General features: G+C 42.9%; 1 protein-coding gene across 7 annotated transcripts in view; it reads left to right on the forward strand.

Moving 5' to 3' along the window:
• Positions 1-16626, forward strand: part of setd5 (SET domain containing 5) — a 32705-nt gene extending 16079 nt beyond the window's left edge. For 4 of the 7 annotated variants that reach the window (XM_051414896.1, XM_051414899.1, XM_051414901.1 and 1 more), the window contains 23 exons: positions 1141-1243; positions 1641-1903; positions 2608-2666; positions 2784-2971; positions 3077-3115; positions 3231-3521; positions 3713-3861; positions 3981-4098; positions 4234-4343; positions 4620-4869; positions 5032-5115; positions 5257-5412; positions 5500-5874; positions 5988-6248; positions 7133-7250; positions 7507-7736; positions 8318-8374; positions 8507-8992; positions 9410-9502; positions 11855-12138; positions 12243-12364; positions 13001-13089; positions 14004-16626. In XM_051414896.1, the coding sequence (XP_051270856.1) occupies positions 1141-1243; positions 1641-1903; positions 2608-2666; positions 2784-2971; positions 3077-3115; positions 3231-3521; positions 3713-3861; positions 3981-4098; positions 4234-4343; positions 4620-4869; positions 5032-5115; positions 5257-5412; positions 5500-5874; positions 5988-6248; positions 7133-7250; positions 7507-7736; positions 8318-8374; positions 8507-8992; positions 9410-9502; positions 11855-12138; positions 12243-12364; positions 13001-13089; positions 14004-14576 (4498 nt within the window). In that variant the 3' untranslated portion in view covers positions 14577-16626. The remainder of the gene's footprint in view (positions 1-1140; positions 1244-1640; positions 1904-2607; positions 2667-2783; positions 2972-3076; positions 3116-3230; positions 3522-3712; positions 3862-3980; positions 4099-4233; positions 4344-4619; positions 4870-5031; positions 5116-5256; positions 5413-5499; positions 5875-5987; positions 6249-7132; positions 7251-7506; positions 7737-8317; positions 8375-8506; positions 8993-9409; positions 9503-11854; positions 12139-12242; positions 12365-13000; positions 13090-14003) is intronic. The other 3 variants (XM_051414897.1, XM_051414898.1, XM_051414902.1) reach the window with 3 other exon arrangements.
• Positions 16627-17417: the final 791 nt, after the last annotated feature.

A 17417-nucleotide genomic window follows, 5' to 3' on the forward strand; every position in this document is an offset into this window, starting at 1 on the left:
CACATGAACTCAAAACCGTCTAAAAATGAAGCAATGTAACACAGACTCCTGTATAGGGCTGGACGATGAACAAAAATACCACTACTGGCATTTTGTCTTCCCTATTAAAGCCACTTCAAATTCAGAAATGTCAGTGATTGCAGTTAATTCACTGTATTACAGTGTCAACACAGTGAGCAGAACATGCTCACTTTTATTTTTATTAACCAGAGAATTTGCAAGGCTGTTGTTACTTAATTTGAAACTATCACTATATTAAGTGATAGTTTGAATAGTCGCACTGGGTGCAGTGTGTAACTGGCCTGCGCAACTATATATTCTTCAATATTGAAAGAAAGCGCAAATTGTTGTTTAGAATGCTGATAAAGGTTTCAATTATCTTGTAATCATTTGTGTCTGGAGGGACAGCCCACCCTCAGGAGCCTAATTATCATCTCTGTAATTGTTTTTATTATTGTGATCACTGTTGATTCTGTATCGTCCAGCCCTCCGTCTGTGTAAGGGAGGTAGACTTTATATCGTTATCTCCACATCAGGCCCTCGTTGTGTAGAGTAGTGTCTGAGGAAATGTCCACAGACAGCCTAAGTAAGAACAGTTGCCACTTCTCTGTAGGTAAGCCTGCTTACGTGACTGAGGTTATGTGGAATGCAGTTGGTCCCTCTCCCATCCACCCCTGTTCACAGCCCCCTTTAGTTTCCTCCAAACCTCAGTCAGAAGGATTGATTCTAACACACGAGAAAATGCGCCGTCTCTGCTGAGATATACAAAATCTAGCAATTTAAATGTAAAATTTTTGTCATTTTGATTCTTTTGACATTTAAGTTTGCTCCAGAAATGGAGGACCAGGGGGGAAAGGCAAGGTTGTTCACTGTCTGGCCAGACCTCAGTTAAAGGGCAAAAGGAGTTGCATAACATAATGGCGGCCCACATTCCATTTCCTAAATTGCTGTTCTCCCAGACAGGAGAGCAACTTTAGGGTCTTGGTGCCATCTAGTGACTGATTGATGTCTTTTATTGTAACAGTTGTTTACACAACAGCTCTGAAAAAGCATAGTGGAAAGTGTCTACTCTTTTTTTATACATGTAATTCCTGTTTTATTTTTATTCCTCTAAAATAATCATTTTTGTTTATTTTCCAGCCCTGAGTCAGTTGAAGCAAGCCCTGCCGTGAATGAGAAAAACTACAACAACCACAGCTGTGGGAGCGCACAGAGTCATGGGTATCGGGGACTACCGTATGCTGTGAGTTCATACCGTTTTCTAATCATCAATTCTAATCATTGCATGTCTTATTGTATGAAATAAGTATTGCCCTCTATTAATCAAAGATAAGTTTTCTACAATTAAACATTTTAAAAGCTAAAATAACTCAGTTTGAACTATCCAATCTTTTCTTGTTTTCTAATCTTTTCAAATTCCTCGTTCTATTAAAGTAGAACAGTAAGAGTAAAACTAAGGATTGGTGGTGCTCCTAGTTTGATCAAATACATGAATGTCTATCCTACTTTTAGTCTTCTGTAACCACATACTACTTCGTTATTAACAGCTGTACTGTTTCACATACCTGTTTTTTTGCCCTCATTTTCATTCGTCTCCATTTTCCGTTTCCCTTTTTTGCCTGAACACCCGTTGTTTGAAGATGCAACAGTCTTCCGTTGTGTGTTGTCAGGATCACAACTATGGCGCGCCCCCTCCCCCTACCCCACCCGCCTCCCCGCTCTCCCAAACCATCATTCCCCGCATGGATCTCAACGGCGTGGTACGCAGCTCCCGCTATCACGAAGCTAATGAGGACAACTCAGCCGACAGCGACAGCTCCTCAGAGGAGGATGGGGCTATGGCCAGCTGGTGTCACTGCAGCCTGACGCCGGATGGCCTGCTCATCAAATGTGACAACTGCAGGTGAGAGATGAAAACCTGCCCAGGTTGGATCTTCCATCTGCTGTGTCAGGTGACAATTTGTAATGACCAGACCTTCCAAACTGTCCTGGAAGTTTATGAGAAAGGACCGTGAAGTGCTGTAAAACAAAGTTCTGGCATTTGGAAGAGCAGTTGTTTTTTTTTTTTTAAATATTTGTATTGCCTTTATGATAGTGACAGCTGAAGACAGACAGGAAAGGGGGACAGAGAGAGGGGATGACACGCAGCAAAGGGCCGCAGGTCGGATTCGAACCCTGGGCCGCTGCAGCAAGAACTCAGCCTCGGTACATGGGTCACCAGCTCTACCCACTGAGCTCTCAGTGGACTTTTTTTATTAGATAAACTTATTTTTGTAGAGTCTGCCTCTGGTAGTGTGACCACATTCGACATGTTGTAAAACCCCTCAAGTGTCATAGATCAAAATGCAACGTGGAGTATTCATTTCAGTACTCTCTGTCCATTTGTCAGCTGCATATTCAAATAAAAATATCTGTGTTTGTCTCCAAACCTCAAACAAAATGTGTTCAAAAATCTGATTAATTGTTTAGTCGCTGCCTTTTAGTCTGTTCTCTTTTTGTTTTAACAATGTCATGTTTTGTATCAGTGATTTGACTTCATGTTTTTCATTTGACTCATGACCCATTATACCTCGTGCACTAACGTGTTTTATTGCTTTTTGGTTGCAGGGGACTCGACAGGAGGAAAGGAGCAGAAGGTCAACACAGAAAAACAGAAAATGTCTCAGGTACATTGTCTTTGTCTTTATTTGGTATTTGGTAAATTAATGTTCCTATAGTAGTTTGTAAAGTGCTCAGTTAATTTCCCCATGATATCTGATGATTTGTTTGTTGTTGTTTTGTAGCTGGAGAGAGCAGTGCCACAGAGAGTGGCGACGAAGAGGTGTCACCCTCCACCATCTCCTACACTGCCACCCAGCACACGCCCACCAGCATCAAACTTACTGTCAACCGGGTCAAAAGGAGCAAATCCAAAAAGAGGAAGAAGAGCACGGAGAAGGCCCGTGGAACACCAAAGGGCAAGAAAGTCAAGGTAGACTAAAGAAATAGATGAACTCTAAGATCAAAACCCAATATAGAACCTCAGTGGCTGTTTAACATGTCTTTGTATTGATGTGGGTTATTTTTCTTCTTTCAGGCTTTCAGAGAGGGTTCTAGGAAGTCCATGAGGATGAAGGTAAGATTGAAGACATTTATGTTAAGTTTCAACTCATTTCTCTCAGCCTCGTGCTTCTCCTTTTCTGTAAAGAAAAACTCTTGTCACAACCTACTCCGTCTTTCCTTCTGCCTAGAACTCAACAACAGAGGCCAGCGTGTTGGATGAGAACACAGCAGAAGGATGGGAGAGCAGGATCCGCCAGTGGACGGACCAATATGAGGAGGCTCTGGCCAACCAATACAGTGCAGATGTCCAGACACTTCTCCAGCTTCACCGCGCTGCCACCACCACCGACTCAAAGGCAGAGAGCGGCACCACAACGCCTCCTTCCACCACACAAATCCACGCCTCCGTCGACGCCATGGACACCATCAACCGCACCGAGCTAGCCTGTAACAACACAGTGCTGGGCTCACAGATGCAGGTCAGCCCGAGTCCTGATACACACTCAATATTGAAACAAATGCAATTAGCCAGTAACAGTGACTGACTAAGAAAATAAGAGCAAGTTAGCTCTGCCTAACTAACTAGTCACAACTGTGTAACCATACCATAATACAACATGTATAATAAATTCCTGCTTTTGCCAATAAGCAATTTATTTGCTGCTTGCAGCTACAGTTGGGCAGGGTAACGCGGGTTCAGAAACACAGGAAGATCCTCCGAGCAGCCAAGAACCTGGACCCAGACACACTCATCATTGAATATCGGGGAAAGGTCATGCTCAAACAACAGTTTGAAGTCAACGGGCACTTCTTCAAAAAGTAAGAGATTGTGGTACATGTACCATTGGACTACTTTCAGTATTTTGGTCCACAGACAGCTGGTTATATTGTGTTATATGTTGTGTCTGCTTTTGATACCGTTGTCATCATTTTTCCAGACCCTACCCATTTGTACTCTTCTACTCAAAGTTTAATGATGTAGAGATGTGTGTTGATGCGAGGACCTTTGGAAATGACGCACGCTTTATCAGGAGGTCCTGTACACCCAATGCTGAGGTCAGCCGTTAAGCTTTTTTTTGTTTTTGTTTTTTTTTAAATCGAAATGCTCAACACTTGTGTCTGTGCAAGTTTTCATTTTATCAGGTTGCTTTCTTTATATTTTTTTCGTTTTGCATGTGTTCGCTCTCCCAGGTCCGGCATATGATTGCTGAGGGCATGATCCATCTGTGTATCTATGCCATCAGTCAAATCACAAAGGACGCTGAGGTCACCATTGGATTCGACTACGAGTTCAATAGCTGGTCAGTACTGCTCCTCAACCCATATCTCTCTTTCCACCTCCCTCTTAAACCAGCACTAGAAAACAACACGGGTCAAATCCAACCATCTATACAACATTCACATCAAGTATAAGTGCTTATAGTCCACTTCCTGTCTAGAAACACACAGTAGATATGAAGGCAATCATGTTAGTTCTCCTCTGTTTGACCTAAAAATTGTTTTGCATATTGCTGCTGCACAATGTCTGGTGTTCCATCTCGAGTCTGATCTTCTCCTCTCCCATAACAAACAATCAGTAATTACAAAGTGGACTGTGCCTGCCATAAGGGCAACCAGAACTGTCCGGTGCAGAAGCACAACCTGAGCCCCAGGGAGAGCTTGCTGAGTCCTCCCTCCCTGCCACCTCCCTCCCCTCTGGTTGGCGCCGAGACTCGACGAAGAAAAGCACGGAGGAGAGCGCTGGAGGGCTGCCTCAGTGGTGATAGCAACCAGACCCTGGACCAGCACCAGGAGGCCAAAGAACTGCAAGGGACCAGTGATACAGAGGTGTGTGTGTGTGTGTGTGTGTGTCTGTGTGTGTCTGTCTGTCTGTCTGTCTGTCTGTCTGTCTGTGTCTGTGTCTGTGTCTGTCTGTGTCTGTGTGCGCTTTGCTTGTAATGCCTGCTGGGTGAGATGTTCTCCTGATGTGCTGCCTGTCTGTGCCGTTAGGAGAGACTGCTGGATGAGGTGAAGGTGGAAGAGGGAGAGGAGGGAGAGGTGGATGAAAACGGGGTCACCATCTCCAGTAAAAAAGTATGACATTTAAAATATTTTCCAGTACAGCTAGATATTTTTGTTCTGTGTGATGAGCAATACATCAGTAATTCAAAAGACAAAATGACACTGCCTGTCTAACCCCCTTCCCCCCCCTTGGGTCTCTGCCTGTTCATGAAGACATGTAACAGTTTGGAAAGGAGGCGGAGGAGAGTGGGAGGAACAGAGGTAAAAGAGGAGGGTGTGGAAACTGAGGACGGGGCAGGAAACCCCACAGTGAACACCCCCACACCCCAAAACACTGGGGTCAGCACACGACGCACCACCTATGTCATGGTCAGTGAGAGGAATCGAGTTGATCCGTCAATCGTTTTTTGTTGTTGCGTCTTATTTAACCTCTTGTTTTTCTACATTCTCTTACAGGAAGCACCATCTATTGAAGAAAAGACATCATTACCCAACCTGCCCGCCCCAGTTGCCCCCCCTAAACCTGCACGACCCACCAAACCTCGACCCAAAAGTCGGATCTCTCGCTACCGGTCAAGCTCATCCCAGCGTGCCCGGCGACAGCGTCAAGCCCATGCCCAACAGGTAGCGGCTGCTGCAGCCGCTGCCATGGGAGCAACGCCATCTTCAGCCGATCAGGGTGCTGCTCTCGACGAAGAGGGCTCACAGGGTCCATATGGCGCTGAACATGGCCACGGAGAGAGTGGTCTTGGGGGTCATCTCCTAGATGGAGATGTCCAGGGTCTAAACTGCATAAATAGAGGCAACTTGCGCTACCCCAAGACCAAGAAGGTTAGAGGACATTAAATTTGTAGAAATGTGGCTGTTTTAAGATGGAGTTAACTTTTCCTAATCATATTTATTATTTTGTATAGTTGATCATTAATGTTTTACTTTGCTGTCAGTACCTGGTGACAGAGTGGTTGCATGACAAGGTCCCTGGAGGAGAGAAGGTCCACCAGGAGGTACCCGTCGAGCGCCCGCTGCGGATAACCACTGACCCCACGGTGCTGGCCACCACCCTCAACATGCTGCCAGGCCTCTCCCATTCGTCGCTCATCTGCACCACACCCAGACACTACGTCCGCTTCGGCTCCCCCTTCAACCCCGAGAGACACCGGCCCCGCCCACTCCAAATGGATGGCACTTATGGCTGCTACAAGAAGGTGAGAAATGCAGCAAAGTATTATAGGGTGTATGTTTGTAAAATATAACGTATATAAATGGGTATATCTTTAGTGAATTCACATTGAGTGTTACTGCTGTCAGAAGCCTATAAAGTATATCTATATATTCGTAACTTGAGTATTTTTCTGAGAACTTTTTACTTTTACCCACTACATTTTTACACAAATATCTGTAGTTTCTTCTCCTTACAGTTTGAAAACAGGCTAGCTACTTCTTAATTGAATTATCAATTATTATTTTTTTGCACACCTTTCCAACATCAAGATCGATGCATATCATACATGATGAAAAAGATGTAATGATGTAACAAGTTGAAACAGACAAGAGAGGGAGACGTGATCCTATTTGAAGTTTCAGCTTTGCACAGAAACAACCGGTAGAAATCTTCTTCAGATAAACCACTTACTTTTATACTGAGTACATTTCAGTGCCTGTACTTTTTCACTTTTACTTGAGTAAATAAGTTGAATCAGTGCTTTTACCTTTTACCGTCTTTTTATTTTACACAAAGTATCTGTACTTCTAATTGAGTAAAGAATGTGTGTATTTTTGTCACCGCTTCACCTCTTGAGACCCATTTTAAAAGTCTTCAGATTTTGCACTTCACCATTCAAAAGACATTTTTCTGTTCAGTTTTCAGTTTTTCAATTGTACCTTAAATTATAATAATAAGAACAACGAACAAATTGTATTATAAAATATGCTAAATTCTATTGTCCAAACTTTTTTTACTTTTTAATAAAGATTTTGAAGACTTTCAGAGGTACTTAGTTAAATTAAATTATTATTTTATCTGATCTTGAAATTTAAACAAATGTCTGTTTTTGCTTTTTACGCTGACATTGCTGTTGTTTTGATACAGAGATGGATAAAGCAGTTGGAGGACGAGAGCTGTTCAGCCAGTGTGGAGGATGGCACAGAGTCCACCTCGTCCCAGCAAAGCACCAGTAGCAGATCCACCCCTAATCCCCTTTCCAGCGGTACGTACATCAACACTTCCATCTGGATGACTCATTTACTGCTGCATATTCTTCAATCACCAAAGCTAGAGGAAGAATGAACTATAGATCAGAACTAAGCAACGGGGATGTACTGTTACTATAAGTACAACTAACTGAAGAGTTCTTTATGTAATTGCTGTCATGTGTGTCAATACCTTCCTGATACTAGATGTGTATTTCCTGTTTTTTCAACTCACTTTTATGTTTTCCACATTTTATGTTTTTAAAATCACAGAAGTCAACGCACCGTTTAAGAAGCGCCGCTCAAAGTATTTGGCAGGGACGACACCAACACCCTCGGACCACCTGCTCCGCCCGCTGTCACCTATCACACCACCGCTCCCAGAGGACTCCCTCCACCCGCTGCTCCACACCCCCTGTGGCTCCCTGCTGCCCAACGGCCTGGCCTACTCACCCATGCCCTCACTGCCCGCCAGCCGCTGCAACACACCGCTGCAATTTGAAGTAAGGGATAGCAGGGACACAGTTTCTGGTACTTGTCTGTCAGAGTTCACATAGTAAATCCAATAATATCCATTTCACTTGGTAAACTGCACCCAGGTGTTCTGCCATCTTTTTGTTTCCCATATGAGCGCATCCATCTCAGACAGCTCAGTACATTAGTGAAGTAATTGCAATAAAATAAATGTTGGTTTGTAATTAATTGGCTGAGTAGTGGCTGCAGGGCTTTTTCCTCCACAATAGGCAGATAGTATTGTATAGTATGTGTAAATTTTAGCATGAAGTTAATGTGAATCTAAGAGATCCAAGTGAGCTCATTCAATTCTCCCTAGGGTATATTTAGTGTGTGTAATTTTACCATATTATATCTGGGGAACTTAGTTAATCATTGAGGATAAACTACTGTTTGTATGCAAATGAACCTTCGTATTGCTTGACATCATTAAATCTTCGTTTTGGAATAAACACTTTGACTCACCAATGAAACTTGATCTGCTGTTAAGGTACCCGGGCAGGCTGTCCAAATATATTTAATATTTGGGACACACTATGAAGTTTCTAATAACCTTTGCTTTTCTCTCTAGAACATATCATCCCCGGAAGCGTCTCCTGTTCACCGGCCGGAGTCCATCTCTCCTGAGGTACATCCCCATCTCTGCCATTAACTCTTAATAGCTTAATGGCTAATGCTACTACTCACTCGTTGCCTAGATTTGTTTAATTCATTTTGTCTTCTCCCTCTGTCTTTCTCTCTGTTTATTTCCCACCTTCAGCCATGTCTTCAGACAGACTTTGACGTCCCTCGTCCTCAGTTCCCAGACCTGTCGCTCCCCTCCAGCCTGGAGAGCCCTGTGGCTGTGACCTCAGATGACTTCTCCCTTCCTGGAGGCCCTTCAGGCCACGATTCCCAGGGCCCATCATCTGTTGGGACCAGTTCCCTAAACCCAGCGTCCTGTCCTTCCTCAGACCTAACCCCCCAAAACAGGGAGCAGGCCTTCAAGACAGAGTTCAACCTCATATACACCTGCTCCCCCCTCAATGCAAACCTGGGGAACCCCGTGGCCACCGACCGCCACCTCTCCCAGTCAGAAGGCGGCTTCTCTCCAGCAGAGTCCTTCCACAGTTCCATAAGCGGCCAGGGGCTGCTGGGAGACGTGGGTACCGGCTCCATGTCGCCCTATGGTGAGCCTCATTATGGGGGAAGCTACCCGGATAGTGGCACACCTCCTCACACCAGCAACCCACCTCAAAAGAAGAAGGCAAGTTCTCCACATCATAATGATAAGAATGTAAAGATGCTAGTTTTTCAGGTAAATCTTAAGGACATTCATCTGTTCTTTTCAAGCACGAATGACTTTGAGTGTGATATGTGCCAACTGAAAAGCCAAACCTCATGATGTGCTTTTCCCCTTGCTCTGTGTTTGCCTGTTGACTTTGTCTTAAGTATATCAATTGGTCCCTTGTGTCAGGTGGTCAAATCCAATAGCAACAGACATTTAAAAAAACAAAAACCTATTTAAGCATTTTATGTGTATATCTGAAATGATTTCGACTCTGTAGCTTTGACCCTTCCTCCCCCCTTCCCTCCCCCCTCCTCTCCCTCAGCCCCCTTCCTCCCCTTCGCTGCTCCTTGACACTTTTTGCCAAGTCTCTCTTCCACTTTTCTTCCAAGGCAGAGGGCCAACCAGCATACCATTAGTCTGCTGACAGGGAAGCCAGATTACCAGGCTATAGCTGTAAGAAGTGAATACAAGCCAGTACAAAATATGGTGAATATTCTCCCTACAACTACATCTTTAGAAGTGTGCATGTAAATATTGTTTCTTTGCATCTGCATACAACACCCACTCCATGCTCCGACAGCTCCGCCCCCCCCCCTCCTCCTCCAAACCCACATTGAATTATGACGCTATAGTTTTGAGCAGGAGTTTTAAGTTCTTATGCCATTTCAGTCAAATTCATTGTAAAGGTTCATCCATTGCCTTCAACATAAGAGGCTGATGGTTCATGAATTGTCATGATTGCGTTGAGATGAAGCCCATGTGTCTCTGCTCCATCTCATCCATGGCTCTTTCCAAACCGTAATCCACCTCGGTTAAAAGCAAGGCTAAATTTAAAGCAAAAAAAAACATGCACAAGGCACTATATGAAAGTTCTGGGGCTCTGGGTCGCATTAAGCATGCAACAAATGGACATCCTCTGGAGTTTTCATTGGCTACAATCACACTGCAAGCTTTAGCCCTCAATTCGGATTTATTGGTCAGATAACATTTTTGTTTGGCTGTTGACATTATTTGTTAAATGTGATGTTGGTGACTTTGGCCTGCAGTCTGAACGTAGCCATAGTAACACAATTCATCAGTCAATCAACCCAAATGTAATTTTGAGCAAACTGAGCTAACATCACATAGTCCTGTTAATGTGACGTTAGAAATAAGTGACTGCACTGGAAAACAGTGGTTGCTACCAGAACTCAGCACATCACACAGGTCAGGTTAGATATTCAGAAAGATGTCTAAACATAAACATGAAAACGGGAATATAGAATACCTCACATCCTGCCCTTCCATAGACGCCCTGTAGATAGGGTTATGGTGATATATCTGATAGTGATATCAAATAGGTATCTGAAGTTTCTAGTATTAGGATTCCCAGTCACTAAGAAGGTGGAAATGATTTAGTGGTTCAGATTAATGTTCGTCGGTCAAAATAAGGGATATACGTTTCTCAAAGAAATCTCCATTGTCAGGTGTTTTCTGTATAGCATCACATGCTGTATGAAATACAGATGAAGGTCAGATCTAGAGAAACTGGCTTGAAGTGAGTCATGACTCAAGTTCAGCAGAATTGGGTCAGTTGACCTGTCCAGGCAACAGAAAAAAAGTTGAACACTTTAAACAAAGACTTTTGTTTTTTACAACTTGAATTTATTTTGCCTCCTACCAACATTTTTATTATAGTATTTATTAGTTTGTTAGTTATTCATTTTTTTATTTTCAGTTAGTTTCAAGAGTGGGTTTGCTTATTTCAGTTTGTTTTTTATTGTTTACAAAAAGGTTTTGTTATAATTAAGTAAGTAAGTTTGATTAACCTGGGTTGTACAAATATATCAAAACCAATAGATAGGTGGCCACAGCTAAAAGTTTTTGTTAACTGTACTTTTCCTTTTAGTTATGTTTTTGTTTCATTTAACTGGGACGGAACCAATCAGAGACCTTGTTGATACTAAACTACACTAGCATATTAAACCTGACCTGAAAGAAGAAAGACATGTATGGTGGCCAGCTCTTAAAGGGTTTAAATCGTGTATATATAAATATATATCTGAGGCTTTTTATTTGTCGCTCACTGGTTCTAGTGACAAGACACCATATCTAACTCTAGCTATATATACCATTATAATCACAAAGATTCAGGCAAGAGCCATCCATGTCAGTATCTGACTGTGTGGTCATCACCCCGCTCCCCTGCCTTTTTCATAAACCCCCACTTTGTTCCCACAAGCCTTTTCTGTGTCATGACGATATTAAGCTGGGATGAGTGCTCTCATTCTCATTGTTAATAGTGGAAGTGTGTGTGTATATGTTGTGCGTGTGTGTGTGTGTGTGTGTGTGTGTGTGTGTGTGCGCGCTCAAACTTCCTGTGGACGTTGATATGAGTGTTTGTGTAGTTGTTGTTTCAGTGTGGTTGCATCATTGCGTGGTGCATTTAAAGTTGCCTGCTCTTTCGTCAAAAGCTTTAGATGCTGTATGTTACTAACAGGGCATTGAGAACACACAGTGATCTGCAGTATGCTGTATTTGAGCCTTTTCTCAACTCTTAATGGAATGGAACCAAATCAGAGATGCATACAGTGTCATTTTCATGTCAAAGGTAATTTCCATGGTGATGAAGGTGTGTTTTCTTTCTGTCGCATTGAATAGTAAATACTGTTTTCCAGGTGAGTCCTCTCTGGTGTGGTGCATGCGGTCTGCCCATCACTCAGTGCAGTTTTGGTGAATGATGTGATTCAGTCAGCGGCCCAGCATCAGTGTGAATGACATGAAGTAGTATAAGCACAAGACCATGTGTCAGTCATTTAATAGCGCCCAACCCCCCCCCACCTCCCTCTGCTGCTTCAGGTGTCATTGCTGGAGTACCGTAAGAGGAAGCAGGGAAGCGGTCGCGACTCGGAGCAGGTCGGGAGCAGCTCGTCTCTGGGTGGCACCCCCACCCGGCCTGGCTCTCACTACAGCCAGGACTCCCATCAACCCCATTCCCATCAGCAGATGTATCCCCCGGCTTCCCCACACAGCTCCTTCTCTTCCTCAACGCACGCCTCCATCCCGCAGATAGAGGAGGTCAGTCCTCCAGACCACCAGGGCTCGTCAGTTCAGTCCAGACGCCAGGACAGCAACAACCAGTGGTGAGAGGCCCACAATAATGGCTCACAGTACATGTCACATATGACGTGCACATTCTGGAAGTTTTAATAGCTGTCTGATAACCTTTGGATTGTGTTTTTCCAAGGATGGTTCCAACTACTGTTGAACGTCTAAGGGAAGGTCAGGGGGTTCTGGAGCGAGTGCTAAGAAGCATCAAGATGGAGCGGAATTACAAGAGAAGTGATGGCTCAGCAGAGAAGGAATCTGGTATGAAGACGTCCCTGCAGAGAAATGAACTGACAAAGCCACAACCACCGTAAAACTTGTAATAAAAGCGGTTCTGTTCTAGAAATTATCTCGACCAACCAGGTTGCCCGCTGGAGCAAGTTCTGTGTCCATTCCTCCATTATTTATGTTCCTTTAGTCTGTAAGCGTTGACCAATCAAAGGGTTTCATTCAAATGAATCCAAGTTGTGAATATTGTCGTGTTGTGTGTGTTGCTCATGTTCACGTTCTAATAAAGGCCGGGTGAGTTCAGTGATTGAAGCAAATAAACGCCTGGGCTATTATTAGAAGTTTCACAGTATGTTGTACCAAAAACAAAGAATAGACTAAAAACTAGATACTAGATACAAGTAACTACATAAGTCATTTTCTCAATTAATTTATTAGTTGATTGGTCCAAAAAATGTCAGAAAATGTTGATCAGTGTTTCCCAAAGCCCAAGCTGACGTCCTCTATTCAGTTAACTGTCATAGAGGACTAAAGAGACCACAAAATACTCACATTTGAGAAGCTAAAATCAGAGAATTTGAATTTTTAATGAATTTTTATTTCTTTCATGACAAAAATGTGTTCTTGTTTTCTTCAGTGTTATAGTAATCTTCCTTTCTGTGTCTGCAGATGCAGATCGATATGAGATGCAGGCAGCGGCCATGGCTTCTCCCATGAAGAGTCCACAAAGATACAGTCCCTCTGTGTACTCACATCAGGTATCCTGCACAAACCATTTACAACACTCGATGCAAACAAATTGTCCGGATACGTGTGATAATGTGTGTCACAATGACATTAGTATACAAGCTGCCTGATGACCATTGCCATGTTTAGTCTCTGTTTCTGTGTTGCTGTTTGTAGTCAAGACACACATTTATCACATCTAGTGCATTTTGGCAACATTTTATTTGAATCTGACGCATTACCCATCATTCCATGACAATGCTGCATTTAAATCATATGGAAGTAATTAGGAGGGTTGAGCGAGTGTGGTTAATGTCCTTTTAGGAGTAGGCTGTCATTGAGTAAAATGTGCCAATATCCGTACCTGTAAATATATAGCAACTTCTTTTTAACTCTGTTCTGTAAATAGTTCTCTCACTCTTTTAGCTCAATTCTGAGGCTGTTCTGTATATAGTTTTCTGCTAAATATAACTGATCAACCCATATCAATTTCAGGCTTAAATGAACAACTTCGGGTTAGTCCCACACACTTCCTGTTGTATGGATATAGAACATGCAGTTGATGGAACAGATACAGATAATGCTGTACTCTTCCCTTGTAATGATCATTTTCTGACCCACATCTTTGCTAGTGCTAATTTATCGAATGTGTCCCTCATCTCAATGCTAATAATGAGTAGAAATCCTGCTTTTTCCTACAGTTCTGTATATCCACCTTGCTGGTAAATAATAATGTCCAGTCCATAAGGTTCATAAACCCTAACTTAGCACTATTTTTAATATTCATATATCTTTTTAACAAGGTAAATCTTTTTTACTTTGTAAGTGAATACCTGCAGATGCCATCTTGCTTTGTCCATAGCATGGATACTTGCATTTTGTAACCATGGAAATATTTAATTGTCACAGAAGAGTGAGTGTGTGTGTGTATTTTGTGTGTGTTCAGTCATCAGAAAGTCACCGGCAGACCGACAGCCCGTCGTTCATCCAGCAAACCTCCAACTCTCCATTCCGGGGTTCCTACAGTCCCTCATCGGGCCAGAGCTTCTACCCACGCCTCTCCTCCTCTCACCCAGGACTGTCCCAGGACCACCCTCCATCCTCCTACCCCAGTCACACCACCAATCCCGCCTCCTCCTCCTCAGACTCCAAGCTGCCAGTGGGCTCTCTACACCAGCAGAGTGGCAGCAGTAACGTGGACGGTGGCCACGGCTACGGCAACAGCCACTTAAAAGCGAGCCTTTTGAACAGCAGCGGCCTGCCGGGGACTCCCGCCCCGGGACCCAGGGCCCACGGGCAGACTAAAATAGACTCGGGTGCCCAGGCCTCCAGAGGGAGCCAGCAGGCATCTCGCAGCCTGAAGTCGGGTAGCCCGGGCCAGACAGCGCTGCAGGCAGGCTCCAGGTTGTTGTCGGCCTCTGGACCGACACACTACCCACAGCGAGGGTCAAGCCTCAGTCAGTTCCAGCACTCACCGCTCCAGGGACCCGGAGTAAGGACACAGTCAGGAAGCTTTTAGGACCTTGTTCAAGTGTGTGCGTATGTGCGAGTGTGTGCGTGTGAGTGTGTATGAAGCTGCGTACCTCCTCAACCCCTGCGGTGAAATGGGGCTCAGGGAGTTTGGGGAGGGGAAATGTACAGACCTAAGAGGAGCAAGGACTTCTTTACGGATTTCTCCTTTTCTTATTTTCTGTCTTTTCTTTCTTTATTTACAGAAAAACAAAACAAATTACCACATTCTGCACAAAGCTAATCATTGACTTTGGACATCATTACGGAATCAGTGGAAAAACCAATTTGGATGACACATTCTGAAAAGAATAACCAAGAAATCACATGTAACTTGAAATTGTCCCCAGTGTTTCCTCATGTGCCGGACTGTGCAAACAGGCTCTGTAATGTCGGAAAGTAAAAACTTCCACACAAATGTCTGTACAAAGTTATAAAAAGCTGTACCTGTCGTCATGGTACCCAGGTTGGATAAATGCTGAGATGCATATGTAACTGAAAGCAAGAGTTTTATTTTCTTTTTTTTTTTTTTTTTTTTGTCGTTACTTCTTTGATTTGGCAAGTGGCCGAGTCTGTGCTGCAGTAAATAAGTGTTTGATTTGGAAAGAGGGGGAAACGATGCAAGTGAAGGCGACATGTTAATCATCCGTTCTAAAGATGCATTAGAGAGGCGGGGAGGAGGGGTCCTCCCTGGATAGGATCATTCCATGTGATTACCAGTTTCCGTGTTCTCTCACTAAACATGAAAACAGCCCTTTTTTTTCCTCCGTCTGTTCCAATGTTCTGTTGTTTTGGGTTCTCTTCTGTTCTCTCATCCCCACTGGACTGTTTTGATTTCACATTAGGACTACTTCACTGTAGACTTCTGATATTGTACTTGAGACATACAGGTCTTATGATTCATGGTGCTGCATTCTTGTTTTTTTCCAATAAATTTGAAATCCAGTTATGTTCCCCACATTTGGCTGCATTCATCTTGTCATTATATCAGTTGGAACCAGTTTTCCAAATTCATACTTATTATATATTCTAGAGTGGGATGCAGGAACAAAATAAGAGGTGAATAATCCAATGTAATTTCTAAGATAAAATGTTGGCTTTTATCCTGCAGGATTTCTTTAAATATATGTTTGTTTGTTTTTCCCTGACCAATCCTTGCATTCCGTGTGACACCGAGGGAAAACCAGGGAAGGGATCTCTGAGGGAGTATTTGGATTGTTTATAAAACCTAGGTTTAAAAAAAAAAAAAGCTGCTATGTTCTCCTGTGAGAGCTGCTTCCCTTTCCACAGAATGCTGTATTTTTATTTTTCCTTTTAACTCACAAACTGACTTGTAATAAAGAGACAGTTCTCCTGACCGCCACAGTGGGACCTCAAACCGACGTTAAGCTGACAGCTGGGCGGCAGCAGGAGTCGCCCTCTCCTCCCTCTGAGACTTTTATTTTGGACCGTATGTGGAAACAAAACGTCTGCGTTCGTGTGGGAAAGCTTTGAGGACCGAGGGCCCGGTCATGAGACTGGACCCCACCCGCCACTACACCCACCACACCTCCTCCCCTCAGTCCGCAAACACACAGAAGGGTACTCGTGTTACATGAATGTTTGACAAATTGAAAAAAATAAAGTTGTGACCCAAAATTAACCAGCACCTTAAAATGAAAGAAATACAACCTAAAAGACACAATAGGACAATATGTATGATTATGTGTACTTGTATAGAAAGAAATGTGATATAGACTTGTATGGAGAAAATATAGTACACTGAATTTATCGCATGATATTTGTTTTTAGGGTCCGAGTGACCAACTCTGTCAGATGGTTGGAAGCTGATCATTGGGTCTGTTCCTGGGTTCCTCCAAAAACCAGACGCTGCATTCTCTTTTTGTTTTGTAAAGATCATTCTGTTGGTTTGGATTTATTTTTACACAGATCATAGTAGTAACTATTTCAATTGTTCCCCTCCAAAAGGTTTAAGAAGCAAGAGATGTAATGCTTTTTGATAATAAAATAATCATGATGGTAATGTATTTTGAAAACTACCATTGTGATGTGTCATTTGAGGGAGTCGCTTGTATGTTTTGCACACGTCACAGCAGTCCGAGCGGGGAAGATGATCTCCACCAGTGCTGCTCCTGTTTGCTAGTTAGCAGGACATATTAAAAACTGTAAAAAATATAGGTAAAAGGCTTTTCTCTTAGACAAGTGTGTAAAAGGCAACAAAACATCAGATAAAACAAAAGAATCATGTTAAGTGAGTGTGGGAGTAGAAGAGGATGTGGGTTAAGGAATAAGTTGTTAGTTATTGGCATGGATTCACACAACTCCTCTCGAGTACACCAGGCTTCATCAGGCCATCATCCTTTACTTCACAAAGACTTAGAAACTATTATTGAACGTAGTACAAAAATTGTAGGAAAGTTCTCTCTATAACCATAAATACAATCTATAATTGCAATCAGTCTCTCACATGTTTTCTAACAAATACACACATCTTCATCCTCACACAAATGTGGGTGCAAAGGTTGAATATGCACTTTAAATACATTAAACATTGTATGTATTCTTTCAGCCTCATCATTCAGACTAACCTCCATCACTTAAAGCTGTAGGAGGTCATTTTTATAAAAAAAAATAGCTGTCATATTTGCTACTTACAGTAGTACATGAGAAGTTAATTATTGGGTGCACATAAGCAACCTCTCAGCAGTAACAAATATGTTTTCCACTAATTCTCACCCTGACTGAGCAGGGTTTATTTTTTTCTTTAATTAAATCATGGCCCAGTGTTACAGATTGAGCATCAGTCCTGTGTTTGTCCACTAGAGGGAAGCATTGAGCTACACGTGAATAA

The sequence above is a fragment of the Dicentrarchus labrax genome, unplaced genomic scaffold, assembly GCF_905237075.1.
Source record: "Dicentrarchus labrax unplaced genomic scaffold, dlabrax2021, whole genome shotgun sequence".
Classification (NCBI taxonomy): domain Eukaryota; kingdom Metazoa; phylum Chordata; class Actinopteri; family Moronidae; genus Dicentrarchus; species Dicentrarchus labrax.